Genomic DNA, 26,236 nt, shown 5'->3' with positions numbered 1-26,236 from the left:
GATAGTTGTGCGTGCCTAAATTTAACCCTAAAAACATGGATGGTGATCGCATTCACATTTTAAACTAACCCTCGCTAAACACAAACTCGGTGAACAAAGGATTCACATGGTAATTTCAAAAAAAAAAGATTCACATGGTTCTCGGGGAAAAAAAATAATTCACATGGTTGAAAAAAATGCGCACAGGCGCACGTGGTTGCAACAGATTCAGCCAAAAAAAATAATCAACAAGCGGAGAAAATGTTGCCAAAAAAACAAAACAAGCGGAGTAATATAAAGAAAAATTATTAAACGCGCACGTGGTTGCAACAGATTCAGCCAAAAAAAAAACAGATTCAGCCATAAATCAGAAAGGCAAAGACCGCAGCGTGCCTGTCCGCTGGCGCAGGTGGCCCACAGGCGCCCGTGCGATTCATCCGTCTCGGCCCACCAACCCCCGGGGCCCTTATTAATATACGGGCACGGCAGCATCACCCGGCCGCCAGCCCGCCACCACCTCACGCGCCCTTCTCCTCCCTTTGTCCCCGCACGGCGTCGAACACCTCGCGGTCGCTCACGTGAGGACTGAGGCGCTCCGCCCACCCAGTCAGCGCCACCACCCCCACATCCGCCAATCCGCCATGGCGTTCGCGCTCAAGGCCGCCGCCACGGGGACGGCGTCGTTCTCCGCCGCGGGGCCGAGGCGGGGCGCCGCGTCGACGGGGAGGGTATCGTTCCGGGGCGCCGCGCCCGTGGTCGCCGTCAGGGCGGCGGCGGCGGCCGCCGCTGCTGTGGCGGAGGACAAGCGCAGCATCTCCGGCACCTTCGCCGAGCTCAGGGAGCAGGGGAAGGTACAGTCCTCGACAAATCCTTTATTTTTTCTAGAGAGAGAGAAAAAAACAAATCACTACGGCGGGTGATGCGTTTTTTTTTTTTTATAATCCGTGCGAATTGTGTCCTGTTGCGGTACAGTCTGATCCTAGAGGCTAGCACGGTTTTGCGCTGAGTAAGATTCGATGGGTTAGCGCATAGGATAGGAGTCGTCGCGGATTATATGCGCTGACTGACTGTAACTGGTTACCGGATTGTGTCGTGTTGTTTCTGCTTGCATTTTAATTTGGGAGGTGGCGTCGTGTTGAGATCGGAAGAACCAGGACTGTCCGGTCATGTTAGTGTTACATTCTAGCGTGTAATTCCCAATGCTGCCGATAAAATTCATTTCCTCTTAAGTGAACCAGTGTTCGATGGATTTCATCAATTGCCATGCTTCTTTCCTCTGAGCTATATATATGGTGCTAAGAACAATCCATATGTTTTGTGACATTACACTTAGATTTTTGTAGTACAACAGTTCCCAAGTTACTGAGATTATGTCGATCAGCGTTGAAATTTTGTACTTAGACTATTTTCCCCCTTTTATATTGTTTATTACTTTGAGCTCACTGCTGTAGTACTATCTGAAAATCTTCAGACTGCCTTCGTTCCCTTCATCACTGCTGGTGACCCTGACTTGGCCACCACAGCAAAAGCACTCAAGATCCTTGATGCGTGTGGTTCAGACGTGATTGAATTGGGTGTGCCTTACTCTGATCCATTGGCTGATGGTCCTGTTATTCAGGTTGGTTGGTACGCCTCTACTAATTTGGTATGTCTCGTTTATGTATGCTCCTGCTTATTCTTGTGTTTTGGTTTACACCATTTTAGGCCTCTGCGACACGTGCGCTAGCAAAGGGCACCACATTTGAGGATGTCATCTCCATGGTAAAGGGGGTGATACCTGAGCTGTCCTGCCCTGTATCACTTTTCACATATTACAACCCGATTCTGAAGCGTGGTATCCCGAAGTTCATGAGTATTGTTAAAGAAGCTGGTGTACTTGGTAATATATATATATATTTATCTAATTAATCACATCATTTTCGTGATGTTCAGTCCCGTTAAAATACCATTATTGGCAAATACTTATTACATTAATTAACTAAAGTGTTAGTTCCTCCATTGTATCTTAATCTGGCTAACACATAGCACTGTTCAGATAACAATACTGACAAATCTTCCCAATGGAAAACCTGTACAAGAGTTGGATTAGCTTGTCAGAATTCATGTTCAGTGTGATAATCGATGTATTGCTGTCATTCAGGTCTTGTGGTACCAGATGTTCCTTTGGAAGAGACAGATGTTTTGAGGAGTGAGGCTGCCAAAAACAACCTAGAGCTGGTAGGCCCCCTCTTATGCTATGATGTACACCCTAACCCTGTAGATTTTAGTGTCTGTTTTGTCTGGCCATTTTTTTGAGCTCCACTGAACCCTCTATTTGTTTAAAGAGAGGCCCAGATTAGATAAATGTTATTTAAATGCTGATACCAAATTGTACTGCCTCTGATCCCAAATATAAGTCCATTTAGCCACACTCTAGCTTCACCAAATATAAGTCAATCTAGCCTTTATCTAAGTTCATCAAATATAAGTGCATCTAGCCCCTCTAATTTCACCAGATATAAGTCCAACTTCAAGATAGCTTTTAACCCCCTCAATCCTGTTTTGTGCTTATTTAATTGTGCACATTCAGAAGTAAGAATATGGAGACTACATGCATATTTCAATAGTTCATAACCTGTGTGATTACATTTTCCCCTCTATTTTTCTTCTAAGCTACAATATCTAACTATTAGTTTTAGTTCCTTTTTTTCTGAAAACAGTAAGGGAGGGCATACCTGAATATATTTGTGTATAATAATAATAATGTACAGAAGTTCAAAAATACAGGCTCTATCCTTAACTCACAACTCATGATCGTGTCCATAATGCCATAGTATCGGTTGCTCTGTCCTCCACGCTAAATATGGGCGAATAATAATTATTCCTCTTTCTTCTATGCGGTTTGAGGTAGTGTTTTTTTTACGCTAGCTGTTTAATAGGATTCATTTTGCATGAATATACGCAGGTGCTACTGACAACACCGACTACACCAAATGAAAGAATGGAGAAAATTGCACAGGCTTCAGAAGGATTTATTTATCTTGTAAGTTTTTCAGACTCTGTAGCTACTTGTAAAAAATCTGTTATGTTACATCATACCTCTGTTCCTAATACATAATTTGGAAGTTTAGAATAGTCCAATATACATAAGATTCAAGAAGAACAATTGCAGTGCACAATAGACCTATTACACATTGAGTCTACAAACATTTTGAACAACCTGTGCCATTTCAAGTTGGTAGCTTAAACCTAGAAAAGACGTATCTGCTCTGGCATACTTCGCTGGAACTTTACTCTCAGCCACCGAGAAAATATCCTGGTGATAGCTGTGCTGACATGCTTGGACCGTGTGAAAAATATAATGGAAAGCAAACTATAATATATGCAGTAGTAGTAAGGCAAACTTTACTACTGCTGCATATATTTTAATACATTTGATGATCCTCTTCTTAATGCTATGCCCCTGGGGGGTTGGGTGAAGTCGTTCCTCTTGGGATTTAGTTTTTGATAGACAACTGGATGGATGATGAGTCAGTTGCTAACATATGTGCTATTCAGGTAAGCACTGTTGGAGTTACTGGTACACGTGCTAATGTGAGTGGCAAGGTGCAATCTCTTCTTCAGGATATCAAGAAGGTTTGCAATTGCATCATCCTTATTTAATGCTAGTTAGTGAAGCAATGTTACTGCCTATGTACTGTTCGAAGGACACAGTGCTAATACAAAATATGTTGCTTTTATAGGTGACAGAAAAACCCGTGGCGGTTGGCTTTGGTGTGTCGACTCCAGAGCATGTGCAGCAGGTAAATCATAGCTGTCATCTCCTGCTAAGTACATTATCTGGGGTTGTTTCTTACTGCAGGTCCTTTGACACCCTTGTTGCTTCGTTTATTGTACTATTCAGATTGCAGGGTGGGGCGCAGATGGTGTGATCATCGGTAGCGCAATGGTGAGGCTATTGGGGGAAGCTGCTTCTCCAGAAGAAGGATTGAAGAAGCTAGAAGAGTTAGCCAAGAAACTGAAGGCTGCATTGCCATGAACCAACCATTTTCATTAGCAAAGAAATTAAGATTTTTCTTTTCCAATTTTGGCTTGCAGGGTTGTTGTGTAGCGAAAATAATTGTGTCCTTCTGTTGAATTCTCAAATGAATAAATCAAGGCCCCCACAATGTTCATATGTTTTGCACGGAGGAGCATAATCACCCTTAGTAAGCATGATTATTAAGGTCAGTGACTGACTGAATTTCTCATTGGATTCCGTCATCTGAACAAGATGTGCCCCCCGTTGTGTCTGGATGAGTAGGCATGATCGTGGTTCTGAATGGCTATTCTTTCTCTAACCCAGCATTTGAACGAGTCAACATGAGATCCATATTTAAAGTGGTTGGTATTTTAGGAAGAGACTAGTACAACGCAATTATGTAATGAATTCGAGACTAATTATGTGTTAAGTACAATGTGGTGTGCCTAGTATAAAGTTACAAAAGTTATTTTTATTTTTTCTCTTTTACATGAATTTATATTAATACGGACTAACATATATTAGTGGGCATTGAAAAGGCAGAAACTTACAATGCCAGCATAACTATTTGTATCTTAGTAGCAGATCCATACAATTCTTGTTAACCTTTGTCTTTTTGGATTTGGAAAGCTTTGGGTCGTCATCATATATAGCACCTAACTTGTGTCAGTATTTTCCATTTCTTGTACGTTTTAATAAGAAAAGTTGAAGATATAAACAAAACTAGCAGAAAGTAATGGCCTGGTCATAAAATGGGCATTTCATTATGTACTCCCTCTTTTTCAAAAAATTAGAAAATGTTTTTATCTTTCTTAGGTACATTACTTTTACTATGCATCCAGAAATAGTGTATATCTAAATGCATAGTAAAATCTATGTATTTAGCAAACCAAAACATCCTTAAACTTTGGAAATTTTATCTTTGAGACATAAAAATGTTTTTTCTCTCGAATACACAAAAGATTTGCGTATTTTTTGCATTAAGGTAGAAGAGTTTAAACATACAAACGTTGCGCTTTAACTAAGCACCCTAGGAGGTTTAGAAGGAGCAGCACAAGGCCGGACCGTCCTTGTGTATTGATACAAGTTACTGTATTACTTAGAAGCTAAACAACCAAGAGACAGGTGTCGCTTCGACTCAAGAAACGGCCTTCCGTCGACGTGGCTTCTTGCGCATCCCTACCCCGGTGTCTAGAAATAGGGTGTGCAACGCTTCGACAATGGAAGCACTCGGGTCTGTCTCGAATAGGTCCTGATATATCTTCTTTCCCGACGTGCTTAGCGTGGAGAATCCTATGGTGAGGGCCATGTGCGGCATGATGAGGACCTCCCATCGCTCGGAAGCGGGCACCCGAGATAGGCCCTGAGCCGCCAAGCGCTTATTGCACAGCAGGAGTGCCGACGTAGCGGATGTCGGCTGTGCAGGCGGTCGAGGCAAGAGCGGAGAGGCAACCTTCCGAAATATTCGTTTGGTGAAGCTCCGGAGGCAGCGTGCAGCGGAGGAGTCACCATCATCGTGGGCCAGATGCCTGTCCCGCGTCGGCATAGATCCAATGTCCGCCTGGTGGCCCAGTGCTTGACTGGCCCAAACCCAGGTGGGTAGTCTTCTCCATCATCCCTAGGTCACCTGTGGCAGCCCTTGCATAGTCGACAACAGAGGCGAGTCCGTTGTCCATTGAGCAGGCGTCGCCGGAGAAGCTCCAAAGCCGACAGGATCGGCGCTGTGGGCCAACATAAAAATGTGATTGGCTTTCTATATATGAATTTAGATTAGGGTAGATGTGTGTGAAAGTGTATGTACAAAAATAATCTATAATATCATCAACAGGGTCTCGCGTCGCGATACGTAGCCGCCAGGTCTTACGTCTCGCGCTCGGAGCGCTGCCCCCCGCCCCCCCCCCCCCCCCCGCCTCCACCACCGCCGATCCCCCCCCCCCCCCCCACTCGACATATCGCCGGAGGCCGGAGGGAGTGGGAATCCATCATTTTTTATAAGTTTTTTAAGTCCTTATGGTTAGGGTCTCTCCATTTCAAGTTTTTTAGTTTTGAGGATTTATCTCCTCCTCCTTCTCTCCGGCGACGACGAGAGGGCATGATAGAATCGTTTTCTCCATGGCGGCTCTGTTGAAGATGAGGGCGACAACTACGTCGTCAACATCCTCACCAGTATGATATGGAGACTTTTTATTTTCGGACGGTGACATCAAGGTGGAGATGGTGTCGCCGCCATGGAATAATTTTCTCCGATCTCTTCTCCGTTTTATCGTGGTTAGATCTGGCCACAGTGAAGGACTAGGAAAATTAAGTTTTAGATCGGTCTTCCTCGTTCTTCGGTGGTAGAAAAAAGAAGAAGGAAGACACCAGAAAGAAAGAAGTTTCTCAACTCCACCTACACGAATGTTGGCCATCATTCGTTGGGCATCTGTTCGCAGGCCTTTTGCTGAGTGTTTGCCTATGCGGTCATCCATACTGCAAAGCGTTGTACAAGTTTGTTTTTGAGATCTGGAGCTACTCACAGCGTGGGTACAATTTAGATGAAAATTAGTTTCTGAATATTTGTGTAATCCAGAGTGCTTGTAACGTGTTGATGTATCCAACTATTATCTAATATAATTCTTCTTTCGTCGTAAAAAAATCTATAATATTGTCACCATAAATACCATACTTTATTAGGAGCATAAATTAGTGAAAAAATGAATATATACATGTTGGTAACACAACCTAGTGCAAAGTGTGTAAGATTATGTTTTTCTGTGCACATTTCCTAGATAAGAAAGCTAGCTGTAGCGGACAATGCAAGCTAATAAGTGCAGCCTGTTGGCTAATAATTAGTCAGTGATCAGAAAGGTTATAAATGGATAAGCATCATTTATTGGATTATTAGGCAAGATTACTCTAAATATAGCAAGCCACAGGAAAAAACAAAAACTTAAAATTATACTATGGCGCCATATCCCATATCCTCATAGCATCTATAGCTGAGATTTCTGTTTAGCTTATTTGCTTTCATTTGGGCAGCTGATTGCTTGTACGCATTTTCATCATCACAATAAAAGTGAAGATTGTGTACTTTTTTTGTGTGTGTTTCTTGTAGTTTTCCACATGAACCTCAAAGATATGATCTAGGTAGAACATAAAGTGCAATACATGTTTGGTAAGGCATGGTATCTAGTGCAAAGTCAGTATAACTTGTTATCCAATCCAATGATTTAAAGTTAGAACACACGGACATGGCCAGCAGTTTGATCCACTGCACGCTTGGCTTATTACTAACACACGTGTTATTAAAGATCTTAAACTGAAACCAAATATATATGTAGCGTCACGATAAAACCCATAATAACTTGTAGCACACCTAACTTTGTTTTCTGTTAGCCTTTTCCATTCCCTTCCAAACAAAATTACTTGTCCTATTTGCCATGGTCACACAGAACACAGCAGGCTACTTGGTTCACATTGAGTGCAAGGGCAGGCACTACTACTTTTGCCTCTCCAGAAATTTCTGCAGATACAGCCCAGCACTAGATAAATAGGGGGGAGAACACCCTTCAAACCTACTCACCCAAGCATAGCTCTCAATCATGGGTGCATAGAAATATGCCAACCCATATCTATGGGCCCTTCCCTTGCACTGCTTCATTCTCCATCCTCTCCAAAGCCAACCTGATATAGTGCTTGTTTCCTTCCTTGAACTTTGCCTGAAATCATTGATAGTTACTTGTTGGACATGGATCATGTCTTCTCAATGGAGGAGATCCTCGGACCCTTTTGGGACCTGCCTACCATCACCACCACCAGAGCAGCAGCCTCTGGTGACTGGCACCGGCAGTGTCGTCATAGATGGTGTTGTTACTCAAGGTGGTGATGGGGAGGGTGGTGACATGATGAATCAGAACACCACGGAGTGGACCTTTGAGAGGTTACTAGAAGAGGAGCTTCTAACTGGACACAACGCCAGTGGCAAACTCTAGTTGCCCAGCCCTAAATGTTGACCCGGTGGTGGAGGTGGACCAGGGAGCGATGGCGCCTGCGGCGGTGAGTGACGTAGGTGATCCCATGGAGTACAATGCCATACTGAAGAGGAAGTTGGAGGAGGCACCTCATGGCCTTCAAAATGTGGAGGGTACTGCTCTTCCCTGTCTTTTTCTAATGTTTCTTGAACTGTACTCTATGGGTTGTAGGTTTTGTAGTGTTCTTAATTAGTTGGGCGTGCAATAATTGAAATCCATCGGTTAGTGCTTTTTGTGGAAGTACTAAGTTTATATATATCACATCTAGTGCATCTAAACACCTTTTAAAAGTGATGTGGATACATAATTCATGATCTAGAGATATGGTGTTACAATTTGTTTGAGATCTATGGCCCTGTTTGGATCTCTCCAGTTTTTTATGGTGTTTAAGGTTCTGGCTTTTAGAAACTGGGTGGGATCCAAATATGCCAGTTTTTATTGTCAGTTTTTGCTAGATTATTAAAAACCAAAAAGCTATTGATACCCAGCTTTTGCCAATTTCTTGTGACCCATAGAGCAATAAATGAAGATAGATTTTTTTAAAACTAGGAGATCCAAACACCCCCAACCAGTTTTTGCTCAGAATTTAGATTTTAGAAACTAGAGACAAAAACTGATTTTTAAGATTCCGAAACTGATCCAAACAGGACCGATGAGCTATATATGCCATGTTTGTCTATACAAACTGACAAACAATAATGCCACATCACATGTAACTGTTTTTGTTTTATATGGAGCTAGTGCCGCGAGATTTGTGATATTGGATTGAGCTATGGCATGTGTGGGTATACAAACAACTAACAATCCATTATTACTAGTTTTTTTAAAACTAGATTAGGCAATATTTACAAACGAGTTCTTTACAAACTTAATGGTTGCAAAACTAAACTAGGGAAACAGTACTATTTTTACTTATGATAAAGGTCAGATATGATCAAACTAGGATGTGGCAACTCAAATCCGATGCCAACATTTGCAATATCTATACAAATATTCTATAAAGTCACATGAAGAATTGAAGATATGATCACAACATTTCATTTGCTAATTACTGGTAACTACACAATAATCATTATGGAAATAGTTGACTTTGCATGTGCATATGTATGTTCCATTCTACCGTGCTTTCTGGACGGTCCCACTCAGCAATTTTGTTAGATGTTTTTCTAATGTTTTAACTTCAAAATTTTGGCATACCCATCCACAGGCCTCTAGTAGTGGTGTGAACTCAGAACGTTCTCAAAGCTCAAACAATCAAAATGGAGGTACTATCTACTATGTGCCCTGTTACATTGTTTACAGGAATATATGACTGAATAATAATGTTAAAAGGCAAAGTTAATTATTATGTATAAGGCGTACTTTTCTCCTGACTCTTTGGCTGATTTAGGTAGCAAGAATCTGGTGCAGAACAAGCTCAACAATGGTGAAGATCCAATCAATGATCATGCTCAAAATGCAGATCTTCGTGTGAGTCTTGCTACTAGCTCTTCCTCAAGGGATCCTTCACCATCAGATGAGGATATGGATGGTGAAGTAGAGATTCTGGGATTTAAGATGCCTACTGAGGAAAGAGTGAGGAAAAGGTAACATTAATTTGCAACATATGGTTTTACTTTGCATCCTTTCAATATCAACAAAAGATAACCGCCTTCCCATGCGAGACTTCTGAACTTATTTGTTACCTAATTTCAGAAAGGAATCTAATAGAGAATCAGCCAGACGCTCAAGATATAGAAAAGCCGCTCACTTGAAGGATCTGGAGGACCAGGTGTGGTATCGCAAATTATATTGTTATATATATAGTTTTCATTTGCCTATCTACTGAAAAAGGAATCAAGAATATGTGAGTAATTAATGAGTGTAAAATGGTGCTTGATCATTACAGGTAGAAAAATTAAAAGCTGAGAATTCTTGTTTGCTGAGGCGCCTTGCTGCTATGAACCAAAAGTACAATGAAGCTAATGTTGACAACAGGGTACTGAAAGCAGACATGGAGACCCTAAGAGCTAAGGTATTGATATGCTGTATACAGTAACTGTGTTTTTTATGCTTCAACGCATCAAAATCATTGAATCCTGAAGTCTGTGTAGTTAACATGGTATAAAATCTGGTTGCAGGTGAAGATGGGAGAGGACTCCCTAAAGCGGGTCATAGAGATGAGCTCACTGACCTCCATACCCATTCCAGAGCTTCCCAGCTCTGATGTTCCAGTGCCTATCCAAGACGACATCATCAACTATTTCACTACCACCCCAGCAGACGATGCTTTGGTTGACAACAGCTTCATGCCCATGCCAGACCCATTGCAATTGCAACTGCAAGCTGAAGAGCCAACCATCAATGGAACTCTGAATACCACAGAGATAAACCAAATCGCTACGCATTGCGCGGGGGCCATGGCCCATGGAGCTTATCCAGGAGACAATGGGAGCCATGCCGACCTCCTCCGGATCTACTCTGCAGGAACCTGAGCTGTTGGGTCCAAACGAGACCATAAACATGCATATGTATTAGGCATTGCAAGTTTCGTAATCTCGTGTTGTAGTTATCACTTGTGCTTGCACTGCGCGGGCGGACTTGTGGTTTCTTCTTTGTGTCGTGGAATCGCTGGGAACATTTGCAGCTGTCGTTGAATAAGGCTGTTTGTCTCCCTTGACATTTCAAATAAATTGACAACCATGAGTGTTTTGTTTTGATCCCAGCAGTTTGGAAGGCCTTTAATAATAGTGTTGTTTTGTCCATCTACCTGCAAGCAGACTTGCTGCAGATTTTATATCAAATCAAATTAGATAAAAAATATAGCTAATAAATAAGAAGCTAGGGTTATTTGGATCACACATCTTATTACGTAGATAAAAAATGTCCATAATACTCCGTACCTTTGCTATTTTAATTTTTTTTCTTTCTTTACTTTATTTTCCTCTCTCTTACGTAGGAGTATAGCTGATTTCTCCTTCCTCAGGTCGATATCCGAACTGCAAATGAGGGAAATTAACTTCTTACTATTATAACGATATAGCACTTTTACGGTTGCCGCTATGCTATTAATAGCAAAGAGAGAAACTAGATACAAAATTGTCACTTTTGCTTGCGTGGCACACCAGCACCTCACGTCAGCACGGATCCGAGTCAGCAGGCCCGTGCGAAATGACCGCCATGCCCCTAGCGTCTTTCTACTCCCCCCACGCGGCCCACTGCCCTCTCCCATCCCCTTCTTTCTCTGCTCCGTAGGACCCAGGTCTCGCCCGCCCGCCACCGTCGCCCACAACCCCCCTCCCCTGCAGAGCTATGGCTCATCCCATCTATCCTTTATCAGCTGATGAAAATGTTCATCTCTTCTAACTTTCCATTTAAAACCACTCTCAATGTCAACCACCTGGACTTACAGTGTTTGTGATGGCCCCTAGATGATCTTTGTGGCTATTTCATCATGAAATTTCTGCAGACTATACTACCAGTTCCTATCCAACTAGAGTTCATGCTCCTGCTCAGCCATTTCTACTAGACCATACTCACCATCAGCGACATACTTAGCACACTTAACAACTAATCTAAATACGTTGCCAGGATAAATCCTGACAAAATGAATCAAGAAAACAGAATCAAGGAGTTAGACAATATCCTACACGACACGTTTCCTAAACCAAGAACTACCATTCCGTATGCAGTTAGAGATTCAACTTACCAGCGAATTGATCATAGATCAGTTGGTTGGGTTCCTTGTGGTAGAACCTGCCCACCCAGGTTTAAGTCCTCGACTTGGCACGGGTGCTCGTATCTTCCTCGATTTATTCCAGGATTTATCGGCGCTATGCTTTCACTGGTAGGCGACGTCCCCGTCAACGGCGAGGCGCCTGTGGTGACTTCGTGAATCTCGAGATCTGTCGGCTCAGTCCTTCGGAGGTGCTCATAGGGATAGGGTTAGCATACGTGTGTTCATGGGGTGAGTATGCATGCGTGTTGTGGGTGTCTGCGTTGTACTGCATAATTCTTAAAAAAAGAGATTCAACTTACCAAATAGGGCAACCACTCGAATCCATTGCTTCACCAACTACTACATCAGCTGCCTACGAAGCAAAGAGGGACAAAAACCCGAATCAAATTGAAGAACCCTAACTCTAGTCCTACCCGAATCAAATTGAAGAACCCTAACCCTAGTCCTCATCCAACAACATATTGTAATGCAGACCGCAGAAAAGGGTTGCATGTAGCCACATACCTTTTCTCCATCGCGATAGTGGTTCTGCGAGACAGCACTACAGGGGGGCGTTGTGCGTGACGGCGGCGACAGCAGGCGGGCAAGACCTAGGTCTTGCGGAACAAAGAAAGAAGGGGACAAGAGAGGCGAGTGGGCCGCGCGAGGGAGTATATGTAGAAAGACGCTGGGGGCAGGGCGGTCATTTCACAGAGGCTGCTGACTCGGATCCACGCAAGGGTGAGGTGCCAGTGTGCCACGCGAACAAAAAGTGACAATTTTGTATCGAGTTTCTGTCTCTATTGCCATAAACGTAGCGACAACATGTAAGAGTGCTATATCAGGAGGCGTCGTCGGTTATAATGGTAAAAAGTTAATTCTCCCTGCTAGACCTGAGCAAATTGAGTCAGACCTGAGCTCGATAGGTTTTGGCCAGCCCAGCGCCCACGAACCTTACTGGACAGGGCTTGGGCACAGATCCTGCTGTCTAGAAAAATTTCTCTTGCTTCTCAAACTAAAATAATATTTTTAGCTATTTTACACTATAAAATGTGCGATTAACCTGCTCAGGCCTGGACAGCATGAAAAATTAGGCCCGACTTATCTGGTGGATGGTCATAGGTGGGACTTTTTTTTTTCCAAAATAACCGTTTTTTTTTGCGTGGTCCGAACCCGGTCCGGCGCTGCAAAATGCCCAGGTGTACTCTCCGCTCACCCTGGGCATTCGGTCAGACCGAACCGATCGGTTCGGTTCCTCGGTCATTCGGTCAGTTCGGTCATCAGAAACCTGGGACCGATCGGTCTTTACAAAAAACGAAAACCGAGGAAGTTCGGTCTCGGTTAGTTCGGTTCGGTCTCGGTCACGACCGAACTAACCGGACATGAGTAGCAGCCACAAACAATAGCAGAATCTATAGCAATTTTCAACAGCATGCTTGCTATTTGAAGGCAAAAAAATAACAACACAATATATAAAACAAACCACACATTATTATGACAAATTCTAGCACACAACTTTCTCAGTTCTCACAAATCACAATCACACATAATGACATAACAGAAGTACAGACCAAGAACTACGGTCAGTTCGGTCACTTCGGTTAACCGACACATATGACCGAACTTCTATCGGTTACTTCGGTTAGTTGGAAGCCAGGACCGAACTCATGACCGAACTTTTCGGTCTCGGTCTTTTCGGTCACGGTCTCGGTCTTCTCGGTTCGGTCTTCGGTTAATTATGCCCAGAGTGACTCTCCGCAGACGCACTGCTTTTGTTCTCCTTCCCCTCCTCATCTCCATCGCGGCCAGGACGACCTCCGCCGCCGCCGCTCGGCTGCTCTCCGCCGGCGCCCTTTCCTCTTTCTCGTCCTCTCCAGTAGCACCGTCCCCCCGCGCCCCTTCCTCCTCGCCGTCACGGCCGCGCGGCCCGTGCTCCGCCTCGCCGTCGCCGCCGCCTCCAAGGAAAGAGAGACAGGAAGGCGGAATCGACGGGGCTGTGGTGAGGAGGGAATCAAGCGGAGGAAGGAAGGAAGGGGGAGTGCGGTCGCCGGGCCGCCGGCGGACTACCATGTCGTCTCTGGGGACGTCCAGGGGAATCCTGGAGATCGCCAAGTTCGGCGTCTACGTCTCCGTGCCCGTCGCGCTCACCTACCTCGTGGCCACCGACTCCAAGACCCTCAAGAAGCTCATGGGCCTCGTGCGTTCCTTCTATACTTCTCAATTTCTCATTCCCTCCCCCTCTCGCTCCCTGTCAGGCGAATTAGCTGCTGCTGCTTGTGTCACTAGGGCTTGAGACCGATTGGGGATCTGTGGTTCAGTGCTGCTACCTGCGCCACATGTTTTGGCCGCTAGGGTTTTAGCTGATTTGGATTTGGATGGTGCGACACAATTTCAGTCTTCTACTCAGCGGTGCTAGTTCATTCAAGCAAATTCAATTGGGTTTAGATGCAACATTCTTATTATCCTTCGTTTTTTCTACTAGAATGTTGAGAAGTGTGTATCATTTGCATTATTTTAGGAAGAAAAATTAAGCTTTGGTACAACGGTATGCTGCTGAATCCCTGACTCCACAAATCCTATTACAAGAAACAGAGTCATGGTTCTGTCACTAAAGTGCCAAACGCCTGCTTGTATCGAGTCCTTGGAGTTTGGGTGCTTTCTTCTTCGTAGTGAAATTTTTATCTATAACTCTTCTTATAGATATTCTTGTTTGGTTTCCCAATGAACATTCTTGTTGACGTAGCATGCATATGGCAGTTTGTTCTACTGCTAATGCTAAGTGACATGGTTGTCGTATGGTTTGTTGACAGATGCTCAGACGTTTCTTTATGTTCATCAATGAACATTTCTCACAATTGATTGATCCATTGGGTCACAAACTTGCAAAAGATGAATTCATTACCTGTATGTGTTGATATACCTTGGATTATATAGATTTACATCAAGATTAAACTACCTGTGTACCCCTTTGCAGCGTCCTTACGTGGTTTATCCGCCTGAAGGCCCACGCCCTCCACCACCAGAAGAACTGCGGGAAAGGGCACGGGAGATTGCTCGGAAGAGGCAGCAGAGCTGAATGGATGGTGGTCTCTAGGCATCTGTATCCAGGGAACAACACAGATGATGAATCCATCTCTATATGGATGCTGACTTGTTACTCTGGTTGTTGATATGGAAGTGGAACAGCCCTGGTCTTTAGCATCCTTTTACTGATGTTATTACAATAATATCCACAAGTGGTTTGTTGTGATGCCTGATGTTGTGAGCCATGAGATACTGAGAAGAGAGAATCGACTAAATATAATTTGATGTATTTCTCGTGGGAGCTAGGTCATATGGTACGACTTCAACAGTGTTGTTTGAATGGTGAAGAATAAAAGAAAGTTATTTTTTTTCTGTATTTGATATTATATAATTATGATTCCAACAATCTGAGTTTTCACTCATAATTGAAGAATGCAGTTGTTGGAAATAAGCATGATAAGCCTTTGGGCATAGATAATCACTCTATTTGGGTTTCATATTGACAACAGAAGTTTATAGATAATCATGCCCACCAACATATGGATTATGTACAATTGTGTGCATGCTAATGGTGTGTTTGTGCATGTAGTTTGAGAGATCAGTCTGTTGTACGGCTGGAGCTTCTGTAATTGAGGGATCAGTCTGTTCTTACGGCTGGAGCTTCTGTAAGACCCATTATACAGAGGTAGCAGTGACCGGGCAATTCCTCTCCTCCCACCAAGGCAACGCCAATAAAACGCCAGAAAAAACAGAACAGCACCGATTGGGAACGCCTAGATCAGCAGCATCTAAGAGTAATAATGTTATCACAGCATAGCAGGCAGTAGAGATGCCATGGCCAACGTAGAGTTGAAGGGAGGAAGATTCCTGACCTGTCAAGATCAAGAACAGGGCTGTAGACGATGGTTTCCCACGAAGAGACGATCATGTGCCAGACGGGGTTGTAGTACAGGGACTCTGATGACCAGAACAGCCTCGTATATGTCTCCAGGAAGGCAAACAGCACCCACGCAGCAACTTCAAGCAGGAAGAACTTGATCAAGAAGCGTCCAATGACAACCATGACCAGGGAGAATATGACAAGCCGGTTGAAGAGTTTGTTGTTGTACTCCTTGATGAAAAGAGCACGGGACCTTGCCAGCATCCGGAAGCATGCATAGAAGGTAATACTAGGTGCAGTTTAACGTTGTCAGGAAAGGGAACACAGCCAAAAGGTGATTATTTTGTTACTGGGCAAACATAAAATAGAGGACACCTAATTGCTGCATTATCCCTGAAATCCATCATAGCTATTATAGTCAGATAATCCTCATGGAAAGCTATCTGAACTCGTAAGTGAAATGAGAGAAACCTTTGACATTCGGCGTTGATAGCTTTCCTTGGCTGGCCCCACGCAATCCATTTCAAAACTTTGATTGCAGAGAAGAAATACAACAACAACAACAACAACAACAAATACCTGGTTTCTGTAGACTTGAAGGAATCCGGCATCAAATTTCGCCATGGATGGAAGCTTCAAGACTTGAAGGTGTTCCATTTTATCTTCGCACTCTGAGAACCGTGCTTCGCACAACTTTGATGACTGATACTCATTAGCTTGACCGAAGTTTCTGTAGACCTAAAACGAATACCTGGTTAAGTATGCTGAAGATATTATCCATATTGCATAGGTTGCAAGGCACACAATACTAAATAAAAAATAGTTCTTTCCCTGAAAGCCATGAAAAAACAAAATGTAGTGGAAACACTACACTTTCATACTTAATCGTCTCTGAAAAAATAAACATAAAATTTTGAACTCTGTAGCAAGCAATGCAAACCTTCACGACCAAAACAAAATGCAAAAGATAAGATTTTATTATGGACTGAATAAAATGATGAACAAAATATGTTGAAAACCTTTTTAATTTCTTCATCAAGCTTGAAGATGGACTGAGCAGCATGATGTTTACAGAAATGCTGCTTGTTGAAAAGCCTTCTAGCTTCATCTTTTGCCAGGTCATGGAACTGCTGAAGTTTATCCACTGACACTGGTAGACCTGCTCTGCCCATTCTTTCATTGTACACCTTCAAGCAACGTTCAAGAATGGCCTTATTGAAAATTTCAACAAGCGATCCGGTTGATGGAATTTCACCTTTATTCAAAGCCTCAAGTATCTAAACAAAGAGATAATATTTTGCAATGATATATCAATAAACTCAGTACCAGTAATGAACTCTGCAAGAAGTATTACCTGCCCTAGGAAGGATACAAACTCTGTCCCATTCAGAGTTCTACCCTGCACAATTTTCGGTTTCATCATGGATGCAACTACTTCTTTCAATTGATCCCTCTTCTTTACATACAACAGATCAAGTTCTTGGTCCTCCATATCACATAACTTTGTCCTTTGCAGATGAGGCTGGAAAAGAATAAGTTCAATCTCACCTACTACTGATGATGCAAAAGGAAACCATAGTGTATAATCGCATTGGAGTACAGGACAGTATTGAAGAATTGTAATATTGTTCTCATATATGTATCTTGATGAAAGAACAATGACAAGCATGTGTTTCCTCCACACACACAAACAAAAATAAAAACATGTTTTCCAATTTTGGTAAGACTACATAAATTTTATGCTCATAGCATAATGTGTACTGAAGTGGCATATTTGAGATCCAACAATTCACAGCCATCAATGCTTCTAATTGCATTGCAGAGCATGAAAAATCAAAGGTTGTCTCACCTGTGGTAAGCTAAAAGCTGTACTGTTATCTCCCATAACCGCCCAAGAGTCTCTGATTTGGTTGAGCTGATGTAACACAAACATTATTTTCTTCAACCAGAATTGTATATCATATCTTCAAGTTAATAGTATATATGGGCTGAAAAAACATTACCTCGTCAATATTTTTTTCTCCTGCAGCAATATAAAAGAGGGGGTAAGTCGAGTTCAATTGCTGATAAAAAAATATCCAGATATGCAAAATGCAAAGGACAATGCTTCCATAGAAAATTAAACAGCGCACTAGAAATAGTTTGTAGGATGTCTTGAAGACTTGAACTAACCATTTTTGTTAGGTACCCGTAGGAGAGCTTCATCAACCATCTGCTGAACAGATTTTCCTTCTGGGTCATGGAAGTTACTGACATCAGAGGAAGTTTGATAAATTATGGCATACAGGTGTATACTACTACTGCTGCTGCTACAAGTCTACAACACATGTTGACTAATTAATTAAGTACCTTTCGAAAATGTAGGTACCTAACAAGAGTATCAACCAGTTACTGTAACAAAATGAACTTTATGAACTCCATGACAATAATATGATAAAAAAGATGAGGTAACAAAGTGTTAAAAATATCCTCGCTCCTCAGTGAGGGATTGGGCCCATTCTACGAGCAGTCCAGTAAAACAGAAACGAAATAGCTTAGACTGAACCATGGTCCTCTGAGTTGCCGTCAAAGACGTCACGTTATCGAATTAGCACTCGGTAACTCCTGTTTGCGCTGACACGTGGCCCACTCGCCCACCTCGCCTCGCACTGCCCCGCCGGGCTCCGGCCCTCCCCATCCGCCGCCTCCTGCCCTCCTCTCCGTCCGTCGCCGCCCACCTTGCCTCGCGCCCCCATCCCGTTTGCCACAGCCGCACCGCGTCCTCCCATCTGCCGCCGTTGTACCTCGCTCCATCGCCGCCTCACCTTAAATCCAAATCCAGCGGCGGCGCGCGCGCCCTCTCCCTCTTTGCCAGCGGCGCTCGGATACATGGGAGGATGCGTCTCGATCCCTCGGGGAGTGGCAGCTCCGGTGTGGCTGCAGGTCCTCGATGACGACGCCCTCTCACCCAAATGCAGCCTGGTATGCTGTCACTGTCATCCTCCTCCTGCGCCCCTCTCCCCTCTCACTCCTGCAGCATGGCGTGGCATGAGGTGACGCCTGCGACCTCACGACCGCGGTCGGCTGCATATGGTTGAGGCGCCTGTCAACGTCGCGGAGGCCGTGGAAGTTGCGGCATTCCAGGCTGTGTAGGATACTTTCTTCTGTCAACGAGGATTGGTACTGTATAGATTCTGACTAATTCAAGAAATTTTGACTTTAGCATGAGCCATGCATTTCTAAAAGCCTATGATTATAATAATTAATTGGGGGGAAAACGGAAACTTGTGTTGGATTTGGCGTTGTCATGAGAATGTATCTGAATCCTCGAAAGTCCCTATGAATAGATGACTAAATTTGTTGTTGTTTGGTCTGGTTGGATTAATTGGATTAGAATTGAATAAAATAAAGATTTACAGGAATACGCAAAGAAACCCTTTTCTTGTTTATTTAACTTACACTCTATTGCCCGGACAATATTTGCATGTCTAAATTGGTATTGATCACTTTGTTCGTGTATGTTATCTATGATTCATTGGTCCCTGTTAATTGGACTCTGCAAAATCAATCATAGTTTTGTTGTATGATCAGACATTTAATTTCCTTATAGGCTGCAGTGTCCACTCATGGTTTACATTGATTTGTTGGTTTTTCAACCCAGCCTGGTAGTGGCCAGTTTGGTCTGGTTACTGTGGTTTGTAGAGGGCACGGATGAGTGGGTTAGACTCAATTGGTTCTTCAGTTTGCTGCTACACAGAACACTGCTTCTCATGTTCCTCTAGCAATTCATGTGATGCTACTCGCTTATAACCACTAATGGAACCTGGAAAGGACGGTAGCAAGTGTCTAGCCATTCAGTTTTAGGACCAACAAGTCAACAACAGTACACCTACGGAACTACCAAATACGAACAAAGTTGACGTAAATAATAAATCTTAATTTCAGTTCTGCAGCTCCATCTGCTCAAAATCCTGCTTTCTTGGTTCTAGATGCCGCATCTGTTTTTTCTTGGTTCCTTTTTTTTGTTGCAGCAGCAGGCATACCTTGGTTACAGGTACTTCTATATGTCAGCTTTGGAGCTGTGTTGCCCTGGTCCTTGGAACTGCCATCGACCAGATTGGAGAGGGGGGAGCAACAAAGATGGAGGTAAGGAGAAGGAAGGAATATGTTGTAGCTCTGTTTCCCTGTGGTGCTCGCTACTGCTGCTGAAGTTTAGCAATAGCAACTGTCAACTCTAAATGAAAATTTTCAGCTTAATTTGTTTCAGGAAGCCTGATTGGTCACTAGAGCCATGTCAAAATTCTAACTGAACTAGATTTCTGAGTTGCTAGCTTCATTTGTGAGCTTTTTTGCATATATCATAACAATGTTTGGAGCTGAGAGCTGTCATTTTGCCAGGCAATTTGATTCCATACTTTGAGCTTCAAAATGATCTGATGAATCAGTCATATATACGTTTTGAGTAGGTCCTGAACATAGTATACTATGATGGTTTGAGTAGCTCCAGAATTTACTGATTGGAATGGCTTCAGCCTGTAGGAGTGTAGGTCTTCAGTCTTGGCATGCAGCTTTGCATCAATATCTCCCATCCACATTGCTCCTCCTTTGTTGCTACTCCGTATTATTTTGTTTCGAAAACATTTTATATACAAAGAAGGTGGTGAGGCAATGCCATGTGTTATGCAAGATTCAGAGATTTCACATTTTCATTTACCCTGAAAGAATTGCCATTTCAACTAGATTGGCTATGCTTTTAGTGTACTTGCACATTGTGCTCTACTGATGTACATTTTTACTACAGCATGTGAAATAATCATGTTCAATTGTTCATATTACAAAAGCAGTTCTCTTAAATTTAGCTTAGGTTCTCTTAGTTATTCTCAGTCTCTGTCTCTTAGATTCACTTTTGTAGCCAATCCTGAATAATTATTTCACATAACTAGAGTTCAGAAAAGTGATTCTACAGTTTTACATGTACTAGCTAGATTAGGTCTGTACTTAGGAAAGCCAACATGCTCTCCTTTAATCCTGCTCTTATTTCAGAGATACAGCCTATTGAGTGTAGTGTGCAATCTGTTTTTTTTTTTCTATCTGCACCCAACTGACTACACGCATCAAACAATGCAGTTAGTGAATCCACCTGGATGCAACTTTTGCAAATAATAGTGAATATTCTTATCTATAAGGTCTTTTCTCTGTCAGCAAATTGCAAGCATCACCTTTTGCCTGCCAAGAAAACTACGACAGTCAAATTATTTATTGTACGAGCAAATAAAATGGCCTTAGTATGACTTGGCTTGTAACCGATGTGGTTTTAGCAAACAACAATGTGAGCTTACAGTAAGAGGGCTCCTGATTCGATGGGCCCCGGGAGGGATGTAACCGCTGCTAGCAAGGCCACATCTGCCACACAAGTGCAGGAGGAAGGGCGGCCATAGCATTTGGCTTCTGGAGAAGGGCCATAGTAAGTAGTTTGAGAAGCCAAGCTTCTGAAGTAGAGAAGTTGTAACTTATTGTTGAATTGAGATTTTATCTCAATATTGAATTTAATGATTGAATGCTTTTGTCAATTTGTGACTGTTGATTTGTTGTGTCAATCTAAGAATGTTGATTGCAATTTTTGTTGTTTGGACAGTGAAAATTAAAATATTCAGAATATACGTTGGACATTGAATATTGTAACGTTGTCTTTGAGAAGGTGGACATTGAATGTACACCAATTATGAATTTGACTCTTGTTGTTTGGACTATGAACGCTGAATATGTTCATGTGATGACTAGACAATTGTATAGATATGTTGCTCTCAGAATGTATGTTTGTGATTGCAAGATGGAAGCAAAAACTTGAGTGGAAGCATGACAAGCACCATGCATGCTACAGATTTGCAAAGCTGCTTTTTTTTCTTGCTTGAAAAATGGCAAAATATATAAGTAGCTTTTGAAAATAGAGTTATGAGATTACATCAGTTATTTATTTTTTACAATTAGAGTTATCACTTGATCTCTTACTATAAAATATGGTTTTTTAAACCGGAGCAACGCACAGGCATGAACCATATAAGGCTGCCAGCTTTTAAGGCTTGTTTCGTTCTTCAGATGGGATGTTTCGTTCGTCTTCAGATTGGTGGTTTCAACGAATCGCCTCAGACCGTTGTGCATATGCATGACTGGCAGGAATAGCTTCAGTTTCTCCCCGAAACACTGTACATGACTGACGAAAATGCCTACAGTTTTTGTAGGATTGTTCAGCAAATGCTCCCGTTCCAGTCTGATCTGCTTGATGTTACATTATCAATATTAACTCAGCTTTAATATAGTTTCACTGCAAAAATTTATCACCAACGCGGCATCAGACTCAAAAGTAGTTACTCTGTTTGGCCTCAGAATTAATTGCAGTGTGACAGCATGGCTCAAAGAGCCAATCAGCCCCGAAAGATGGTGTTTTTGATTGCTGAGTTTCATCACCGGCCATCATCAAATATTCAGATCCAGTTATACGATGCAGCATATAAATGTATAATATGGCAAAATGAATGAAAACAAATAAATAAAAGCATGAAGAAGCACAAAAACTCTTACGAAAAGACGCGCGAGAGATCTGCGGCCTGGAATTGGGGACATCAGAATTGCAGAGTTGGCAGCATGGCTCGTAACGAGCCAATCAGCCCCGAAAGAAGGTGTGTTTAGATTGAGCTTTTCATCACTGTCCACCAAGATCGCAACGGGAGGAAATATCAGAAAAAAATATATCTCGCAGGGAAGAAACAAAGAGAAAAAAAAAACAGAAAAAAATCCTATACCACAAGGGCAAGAAAAAACAGAGAAATTCCTATCTACACAAAAGAGAGCAAAATATAAGTCTAAAGAAACAAACAAAACAAACCACGATACTGACCAAATGCGATCTAGTAGACAAACAAAAAGGACGCTGAAACAGCAGCGGCGGCGAGTACGGAAAGCAGAAACCCTACCTAGCCGCCAGGTGATGATCGACGGGAGAGGTGGTCTGTTTATAAAGGAGCTGGGTGTAGTCCCAGCCGTTGGATTATGTGCCGATGAGGGTTTTAAGGTTCTGTGGGCCCCAATTCAGCACAATCCGATACGTATACAAAAAGAAGGAACTTCGGCCCATGCCGGCCCATACCAAAAGAACGGCCCAAGCCGTTAGCCTGGTCGGGTGCTGTGCATCCACTCGCCTGAACGCGGCTGCTCCTCCCCGATGGTGCTGCCGAGCTTGGCAAATGTTGTCTCCGGGGCGGCGGCCTGAAGCGCGACGGCTAGCACGACAGCGGCAATCTTTAGCGCCGTCGGTGGCGGCGGCGGGATACTCGCTGCACGCCACACGCTGACATGGACTCGCCGCCGCCGCCGGCCCCGCCCCCGCCGCCGCGACGTCATGGCCGGAGCTGCTCGCGCCGTTCGACCTGCCCCGCCTCCGCGCCACGCTCTCCTCGCACCCGCTCACCCCGCGCCGCCTGGCCCGCCTCCTCGCGCTGCCGCTCTCCCCGGCCACATCCCTGCTCCTCCTAGGCATGCGCGATGCTGGGGAGGGTGCCGGATGTGAACGTGGTGATGCTTAACACGGTGATCCGTGGATGTCTGGCGGAGGGGAAGCTGGCCAGGGCGACAGAGTTGTATGAAATGATGGGTTCAAAAGGATGCCCGCCGGATGTGCACACATACAATATATTGATGCATGGCCTTTGCAAGCCTGGGAGGTTTGGTTCGGCAGTGCGGATGCTTGGTGAGATGGAGGAGAAGGGTTGTGCACCAAACATCGTGACCTTCTCTATCTTGCTGCATTCATTTTGCAGGAATGGCATGTGGGATGACGCAAGAGCAGTGCTGGATCAGATGTCAGCGAAGGGCTTTAGTATGAACTCCCAAGGATACAATGGAATCGTGTATGGCTTAGGCAAGGATAGCAAGCTTGATGAAGCGATGAGGCTTGTCCAAGAGATGAAGAGTCAGGGGTGCAAGCCTGATATTTGCACGTACAATACAATAATTTACCATCTATGCAACAATGACCAGATGGATGAGGCAGAACATATTTTCGGAAACTTACTTGAAGAGGGTGTTGTCGCCAATGGAATAACCTATAACACTCTCATTCATGCACTTCTTCGCAACGGAAGGTGGAAGGAGGGCCTAAGGCTTGCAAATGAAATGGTACTTCATGGTTGCGAGCTAGATGTTATTAGCTACAATGGCCTGATTAAAGCCCTCTGCAAAGAGGGGAATGTTGATCGGAGTATGGTGTTGCTTGAGGAAATGATGACAAAGGGAATTAAGCCAAATAATTTCTCGTATAACATGCTGATCAATGAACTCTGCAAGGCAGGAAAGGTACGCGATGCACTGGAGCTCTCAAAGGAGATGCTGAATCAAGGACTGACACCTGACATTGTGACTTACAATACTCTCATAAATGGGTTATGCAAAGTGGGATGGACACATGCTGCTTTAAATCTCCTAGAGAAGCTACCCAACGAAAATGTGCATCCTGACATTATCTCATACAACATTCTCATTAGTTGGCACTGCAAACTTTTTTATGCTGGTCATTATTCAATCTTAGATTGTTCGTGGGCGGCTTTCCAGCAGCACAGTGATTCTGCATCAAGACTAGACTGAAGAGAAGACGAGGCCCAGGCTTCTGAATTGCTGATACAAGACCCGGCCCGTTGGACTGCACAGCAGGCTCCGTGTTTTTACCATTTCTCATTTAAATAAATCCTCTATAAAGTGCTACAAATTCCGCAGCAACGCGCGGAGAATCATCTACCGACATCTAACATTTAAGTTCAAGAGTACTTTCTAAATTCAACAAATTAAAGGGACAAATCGAACTTTACTCATTTCAAAATAGGCCTCTAAAGTAGACTTCTGACACATAATGACTAAATTGGGCTACAAAATGTGCTTAGCCCACAGAAATTGGTCAATTTAAATGGGACTTAGTCACTTAGCTGTAGATGGGCCATTGCTAAAAAAAAACTGTAAATGGGCCAGCCAAAATTTCCTTGGCTCTGCCAAATTTTGGTGGCGATCCAAGCGCCGGCCTAATTACCGGGGCAATACCAAAATTTGGCTCAGCACGTCAAAAACCAAATGAGCCCAACAAAGTTTATATAGGCATCTGGCCATCTGCGTCGTTTGTTGAATGTGGATTGCCAGATGCCTTCCATGTCCTTGGTAAAGGTCCTACAGAACAGCGAATGCACTAAGGTGAAGCGAAAAATAAAGTACACCTGCAGGAAATGGGGTTGTGTTGAGACTAGATTTTGCCAAAGAGAGAACACAACTTTTTGTCCAAGAAAAAGGAAAAATCAAGGCAAATCTGAAAGCAAAATACTTAAGGCTGGTTGCGGGTTGCATGCCATGGACAAATGCCAAGGTCATTTGGAGCAAAATGGAAGACGGCCAAAAAAATCATATCCAGATGATGTTGAAAACCATCGAGGGATTTCCAATCCAACATCGGGACAAAGGGAGGAAAATAGGTCCTCACCTTTCAAGACAATTAGGGTCAACGCCCATAGCTTAAACTGGAGGATGTGCAGTACCAGTCACACTAACTACAGCACCTAGACGATCCACCATAGAAACAACTTCAGTTTGCTGAATTCATTTCAGCCAATGTGTGTGTGTGTGTGTGTGAGATCGTGATCCCAGAAAACGATTGAGTTGTGAGAGTGGCTTATTACAGAACCGTTAGCTTGATACACAGCGTGGCAAAAGAAAACAATAAGCAGAACCTTTGCTGCTAACTGCAGCTATTTCCAACCTTAAAAAATAAAAACCTTCGATCCTTGTCACGTACTTGCAGGCTCTCCCTACCCCAGGATCGCAGTACTCGACCTGCACCTCCTTGGTTCAGTTCTTCAAGTAACTTTCTAATCTGACAGTCAGTTGATGTGATGAGCATATCAATTGGAGGAACGGCTACTCCAATCTCGATCACACGTGCTCCGAAGCTGATCCCTATATCTTGTGTAAATATTGCAAACAATGCTGCGTCCACAGTGGAGGTTGCAGCTGCAAAGTGACCATCTCCCTTCTGTGCAGATATTGCAAACAATGCGTCATGGATAGATCCTTGGGCCTCCGTAAGTTTTTCCATAGCATTTTCCAAATTTTTTTCAAGCTGATCTTTTCTTCAGCACTCTTTGACCTTAATTCATCTATGACTTCTGCATTATGTTGCTTTTCTTCAGCTAAGGATCACATGAGATGATCAACTTGATTTTCCAGTGCTAGAAAATTGAAAGTGGTGTGAGGTTTAATTATTGCCAAAGTTTTTTGAGGTAATCATAGATTAGATGTTTACCTATCTTCTCTTCTTTAACCATGTCGAAATTATGTGTTAGCCCACAGGATCACCGGCTCAGGTGAGTGAACCACTCACCAGTCTTGCGGAGCACCCACTAGCTAAGCCGACCACGAACAAACGTTGTCCGTCCCCACACACTATGGCCAGAGATTGAAGAAGAGGAAGAACAGAGTATACACACACAGTACAAGACACAAGCGTTGGTCGAAGCCCTGTGTGGGAGATGGCAAATTTGAACTCTCTTTACTGAGTTGCCGTGGCAGTCTATTTATACAACTCTATCCATCTAGTCCTAGCACAGCTGCCATGCTGCAACAGTGACTAGATAACA

At 43.4% G+C, this 26,236-nt stretch overlaps 4 protein-coding genes, 2 non-coding genes and 1 pseudogene across 6 annotated transcripts; 4 read left to right on the top strand and 3 right to left on the bottom strand.

Moving 5' to 3' along the window:
• The first annotated feature begins 481 nt into the window (after window positions 1-481).
• On the top strand, window positions 482-4,388 carry LOC136544731 (tryptophan synthase alpha chain-like). Its single transcript, XM_066536794.1, has 8 exons — window positions 482-830; window positions 1,451-1,597; window positions 1,684-1,858; window positions 2,120-2,196; window positions 2,924-3,001; window positions 3,517-3,594; window positions 3,702-3,761; window positions 3,863-4,388. Exons 1-8 carry the CDS (start codon window positions 621-623, stop codon window positions 3,995-3,997), a joined length of 960 nt encoding a protein of 319 aa, XP_066392891.1. The 5' UTR covers window positions 482-620; the 3' UTR covers window positions 3,998-4,388.
• A 3,318-nt stretch (window positions 4,389-7,706) lies between these two features.
• Window positions 7,707-10,513, top strand: LOC136544730 (regulatory protein opaque-2-like; annotated as a pseudogene).
• A 406-nt stretch (window positions 10,514-10,919) lies between these two features.
• On the bottom strand, window positions 10,920-22,539 carry LOC136542935 (uncharacterized). The gene is made up of 9 exons (XM_066535543.1): window positions 22,465-22,539; window positions 22,149-22,272; window positions 17,763-17,839; window positions 17,594-17,613; window positions 17,440-17,505; window positions 16,945-17,112; window positions 16,610-16,867; window positions 16,170-16,328; window positions 10,920-10,967 (listed from the first exon to the last, which is right to left on the bottom strand). Exons 3-9 carry the CDS (start codon window positions 17,800-17,802, stop codon window positions 10,920-10,922), a joined length of 759 nt encoding a protein of 252 aa, XP_066391640.1. The 5' UTR covers window positions 17,803-17,839; window positions 22,149-22,272; window positions 22,465-22,539.
• On the top strand, window positions 13,443-15,007 carry LOC136541234 (uncharacterized). Its single transcript, XM_066533003.1, has 2 exons — window positions 13,443-13,883; window positions 14,661-15,007. Exons 1-2 carry the CDS (start codon window positions 13,755-13,757, stop codon window positions 14,760-14,762), a joined length of 231 nt encoding a protein of 76 aa, XP_066389100.1. The 5' UTR covers window positions 13,443-13,754; the 3' UTR covers window positions 14,763-15,007.
• On the bottom strand, window positions 21,945-22,040 carry LOC136547780 (small nucleolar RNA SNORD96 family). Its single transcript, XR_010781736.1, has one exon. It is a non-coding gene; the product is annotated as a small nucleolar RNA SNORD96 family (small nucleolar RNA).
• On the bottom strand, window positions 22,185-22,278 carry LOC136547805 (small nucleolar RNA SNORD96 family). The gene has a single exon (XR_010781757.1). It is a non-coding gene; the product is annotated as a small nucleolar RNA SNORD96 family (small nucleolar RNA).
• A 569-nt stretch (window positions 22,540-23,108) lies between the features above and the next one.
• On the top strand, window positions 23,109-24,206 carry LOC136542934 (pentatricopeptide repeat-containing protein At5g64320, mitochondrial-like). Its single transcript, XM_066535542.1, has one exon. The coding sequence runs from the start codon at window positions 23,109-23,111 to the stop codon at window positions 24,204-24,206; it is 1,098 nt and encodes a 365-aa protein (XP_066391639.1).
• Window positions 24,207-26,236: the final 2,030 nt, after the last annotated feature.

The sequence above is a fragment of the Miscanthus floridulus genome, chromosome 3 (genome assembly GCF_019320115.1).
Source record: "Miscanthus floridulus cultivar M001 chromosome 3, ASM1932011v1, whole genome shotgun sequence".
NCBI lineage: Eukaryota > Viridiplantae > Streptophyta > Magnoliopsida > Poales > Poaceae > Miscanthus > Miscanthus floridulus.
This window is presented reverse-complemented; position numbering and strand designations above follow the sequence as displayed.

What these genes read in the sequence shown, in the direction of transcription:
- LOC136544731 (XM_066536794.1), top strand. Translation starts at nt 621, where the DNA reads ATGGCGTTCGCGCTCAAGGCCGCCGCCACGGGGACGGCGTCGTTCTCC. An exon ending in CTGATGGTCCTGTTATTCAG is followed by an intron (nt 1,598 to 1,683) that starts GTTGGTTGGTAC and finishes ACACCATTTTAG; the next exon opens with GCCTCTGCGACACGTGCGCT. An exon ending in TTCTTCAGGATATCAAGAAG is followed by an intron (nt 3,595 to 3,701) that starts GTTTGCAATTGC and finishes TTGCTTTTATAG; the next exon opens with GTGACAGAAAAACCCGTGGC.
- LOC136541234 (XM_066533003.1), top strand. Translation starts at nt 13,755, where the DNA reads ATGTCGTCTCTGGGGACGTCCAGGGGAATCCTGGAGATCGCCAAGTTC. An exon ending in TCAAGAAGCTCATGGGCCTC is followed by an intron (nt 13,884 to 14,660) that starts GTGCGTTCCTTC and finishes ACCCCTTTGCAG; the next exon opens with CGTCCTTACGTGGTTTATCC.
- LOC136542935 (XM_066535543.1), bottom strand. Translation starts at nt 17,802, where the DNA reads ATGGTTGATGAAGCTCTCCTACGGGTACCTAACAAAAATG. An exon ending in ACGGGTACCTAACAAAAATG is followed by an intron (nt 17,614 to 17,762) that starts GTTAGTTCAAGT and finishes ATATTGCTGCAG; the next exon opens with GAGAAAAAAATATTGACGAG. An exon ending in TTCAAGTCTACAGAAACCAG is followed by an intron (nt 10,968 to 16,169) that starts GTATTTGTTGTT and finishes CCTCATTTGCAG; the next exon opens with TTCGGATATCGACCTGAGGA.
- LOC136542934 (XM_066535542.1), top strand. Translation starts at nt 23,109, where the DNA reads ATGCTGGGGAGGGTGCCGGATGTGAACGTGGTGATGCTTAACACGGTG.